At 37.3% G+C, this 3,978-nt stretch overlaps 1 protein-coding gene across 5 annotated transcripts in view; it reads right to left on the bottom strand.

Moving 5' to 3' along the window:
- Positions 1 to 2,246: 2,246 nt before the first annotated feature.
- The window catches only part of NCK2 (NCK adaptor protein 2), a 125,248-nt gene continuing 123,516 nt past the window's right edge, over positions 2,247 to 3,978 (bottom strand). For all 5 annotated transcript variants that reach the window (XM_006029064.3, XM_025210521.1, XM_006029063.3 and 2 more), the window contains one exon: positions 2,247 to 3,624. In XM_006029064.3, coding sequence (XP_006029126.1) covers positions 3,430 to 3,624 — 195 coding nt within the window. In that variant the 3' untranslated portion in view covers positions 2,247 to 3,429. The remainder of the gene's footprint in view (positions 3,625 to 3,978) is intronic.

Raw genomic sequence — 3,978 nt, 5'->3', positions numbered from 1 at the left:
GAAAAAGCTGTCATGATTAGAAACTGGGTGAAAGATGAAGTAAGAATAAACTGGCAAAAAAATCGGCCATACAAAACCCCAGGATTTTTCTTTGGGTAAGCAGTGAGGTGGGCAATGCTTGCAGAAGACACAAAATTATTTAAATTTTAAATGTTGCGTCTTCTGCAAGCATATAATTTTGTGTCTTCTGTAAGCATTGCCACCTCACTGCTTACCCCATTTTCAGGGTCACTAATGATTATAGTGAACAGCACTGGTCTTGATTAAAAGAAAAAGACAAATCCTAGGGTCTTGTAATTGCTGATTTTTTGCCAATTTATAAGGAACTTCAGAGACCAAGTAAGGAACTTCAGAGACCAAACAAAGCTTGCTTAATGGGAAAAATGATTGAATTCAGTGCCCAGGAAAACCACTCAGGAAGAGAGGGCCGTGTCTCCGTGGATAGCTCAATGAAAACTGCAGCTCAAAGCACAGCAACAGTCAAAAAGAGGATAGGAAACAATATGAAGATTGTAACAGTAGTCTATAAAGTTAGGGTATATACTCATGTACAGCAGTGCATTCCATGTGATTTCTATGATAAGATGTCCAAAAGTTGATGAGGAAAACGGCAAGGGTCCTAGAAAGCCTCCTGAAACAGACCTAGTACTTCCTCTTTTGTTAAGAAAGACGAATAATATTGAAGAAAGATGAATAATAGGGAACACCATGGAAGCAACTAAATGTGTTTACTTAAAAAATGAAGTTCTCCTCTAAAAATACAATAAAGGATATTTAATGAAGCTAAGGACAATGAATTTAAGAAGTAATGAAGAATAGATATATTTTTATACAATGTGTAATTACCTTTTTGAACTTCATTGCTAAACCAAGGTCAAATACCCAGTAGCATTTTAAAGAGGATTAGCAATTCATATGGAAGAAGAAAACATCCATAGTTGTATAATAATTTAATCCCATCTCATGTATCTGTGTGAAAGCCAATCACTAATGGATGTAAGGAAGAAATGTTTCTAGTGAACAAGTTACTCTGCAATTATCTACTGTGGGACTTTCCCCTCCACCTGCATCTTAATAATCCACACACGATATCGAACAGACATACCACTGGCTAGATTATTTAGAACAGGTTTCCCTCGCTTTATGCGGGTTCTGTATGAGCGAATTCAATCTTATGCGATGACCCTTTTTATATCAGACATTTGTTATATGGAGGTAAATTCATTCTTATGCAATTGGTGTGTTGGAAGCCCAGTCAGCTGCGGTGCATTGTGGGAGTGACACGCACCAAAATATAGTCTCCTGAGTGGATCTGTGCTTCTGACTTGTTGCCTCTGATATTAATTTCTGTAGTTGCCATCCCCATTATGATAGTGCCCTGTGCTTGTGTGTACTGTTTGCTATTGGTTACTACCAAAATTGTCTTGTAAAAGTGGTAGAAATGGGTCTGGGGGTCAGTGCAGTCGAGGTCTTAGAACATATCCCTATTTGTTACATTGTACAGTGGGTGCCCTTTATGCGAATTCAAGTTATGCACTGTTTTCCAGGAATGCATGTACAGCATAAAGTGAGGGAAACCTGTATTTATGTTCCTAATATGTGGCAATAAATATACCACTGCCTGAGAGTGCAACAGATCACCATCCTACAGGGACAAAATTGATCTGTCTCTCTCAATCAATACTACCACCAGAAAACTGTGTAATGGAAAGCCAAGTAGAAGTGCCACTGTCTGATTTTTAATAGTAGATTCTGGTGGGGGGAAAAAAGGATATGACCAAAAAAGAAAGAAAGCCAAGAGAAGGTAAAACAATAGGTTAACAACTTTTAACTCTATCTGCTTGCCAGGCCTAGCCTATAATTGAGTTTCAACCACAAATGTAGATAACCGTTCCCCTTTAGCAAACATGTGATTCACATCAAAGAAAATCACACTACACTCATGTAGGGTTTACATGAGGGTAGCTACATTTGTGGTTGAAATACCAGTGCAGGCAAGAAATCAAATTTAAAAGGAAGTTGAAATAAATAAAATAAGAGGTGATGCGCCAGGAAATGGCTCTAACTTCAACTTCCACTGAAGTACTTTATGGACTGGCAGAGAACATGGTGGATGACAACAGATGCTCTAATCTGGAGCTCCAAATCTTTTCTTCTTACACCACACAAATGTAGTATTTTTTCTCCTTTCACCTTGCTAAATCAACACCAGGACTACTAACCAAGGATAAATCCAATACTCCATCTTGACATAATACCTTTTTTATTACAATATCCAAAAAACTGAGTATGCAAGATTTTGAGATCTCAAGATCCCTTCTTCAGTCTCAGGAATGTGCCATCTAAAGACTGTGTATTTAAACCATAAAGGAGCTTAAATGTAAAGAAAAGAGAAAATGCATTTTCTTGATAAACATTCTCTGTGTCTCCTACTACTGATCACGCCTTCTTCTGTAAACCCTGAAGCTTTCTTTCTGTAAAGCAAATATATATATATATTAGTGTTGGTAACCCCCCACCCCACCCCAAGATCAGTTTTTATTAATCTTCTGTATTAGTGTCAACAATCAGCTACAGATACATATTACTTTGAGAATTAAATACATAATTGTTTAATTCAAACAAGCAGAAGGGCAAGAGGAAAAGCATTATGTGGATGGCACATTTGGTTGTAGATTACCAAAACATTCAGTCTTTACAATTCAATGAATCTTTCTCTAGTAATCAACTCTCAAAGAAAATTTCTCTTTGTTGCAATTACAGACCAAAATACACTAGACAGGTTTCTTTTACTACAATCTTACCATAGTAGTTTAAGAAGTACTATTACAAAATGCTTTAATTAGTGTACTCTTTACAAAGAGTTGAAGAGGCAATGTAATAGCAGAGTACAGTGTAAAGAGTGCTTCTAGGAACTAGGAAATTTTGTAATATACTACTTGGTAAGCAAAATAGCTACAGAACTCATAGCCACAACTGTTATGTCTACTATATCTCATTTAATTAGCTGCAGCTTCAGTGCATTCAAACTGTGCCTGATGTCTCTTAATGAAGAGTTCTGTCAGCGTGAGCAATTTGAACAGATTAACACTGGTTTGAATTGAAAACACCCCTCGTTTATCTGAGCTAACTATGTAAACGTACACAGGAGAGGGGAGTTTAGAACTCAGGCATGAAGGTGAGTGCTTACAATGGCCACATAAGTGAAATTCTCAACCTGAGGGGAGGTGATCTGAGATTAACAGAACTGAAACGACAAAATAGGCAAACAGAAAAAGGACAATAACAACCAACAGAGCAAATACTTTAGAAAGAGCCCATTCTTTAAGCCTGCTTCAGGTAGTAAATTGCTCTGCTCTATAAAAGTGAATTTAGGACCTAAGGCTTGTAAATTGTAAGAGGCCTAGATGGCCAAGTCCATCTTCAATGTCACTGAAGTGCTTTCACAAGATATAACTTTTCCCCGTGTTCACTGGTGAAGATGGGAGCCTTTTTGTAGTGTTCCACCAATTCATCCATAGTATTAAATCGACGCTGCCCAATACAATAGACATTGTCCACGAGCTGCACCTTGAAATGTTTGTTCTTCCCAGATGCCTTTAGAGATACCGAGAAGTCACTGGGCTGTTGAAAGAGGGGAGGAAAAAAAAAATTATACAAAGTTGTCAAAAAGAAAACAGATTTGTGGCTTAAGGAGCAAACTCAGACAGTAATCTACCCCATCTTCTACTGTATCTTCATTCCACAGTTTACTGCTTTAGCTACCTAACATAATTATCTACTGTTCAATAAATTGTACCTAGAATTAATATGTACAGTTAAATCAGCTAGGTAAATGCTCCCCAGACAAAAAACTGCAAGTTAAACGGCTAAACTGCAAATCAGAAATTACCGGCTCAAGCTAGCAGCATAAGAATATCCAGGAGAAAAGACTGACTCTTCTCATTTCTGATTACTTTCATGAATAAAATCCTGCTG

The sequence above is a fragment of the Alligator sinensis genome, unplaced genomic scaffold (assembly GCF_000455745.1).
Source record: "Alligator sinensis unplaced genomic scaffold, ASM45574v1 scaffold335_1, whole genome shotgun sequence".
Taxonomy (NCBI): domain Eukaryota; kingdom Metazoa; phylum Chordata; order Crocodylia; family Alligatoridae; genus Alligator; species Alligator sinensis.
Note: the sequence above shows the minus strand (reverse complement) of the source record. Positions and strands in the feature narration are given on the sequence as shown.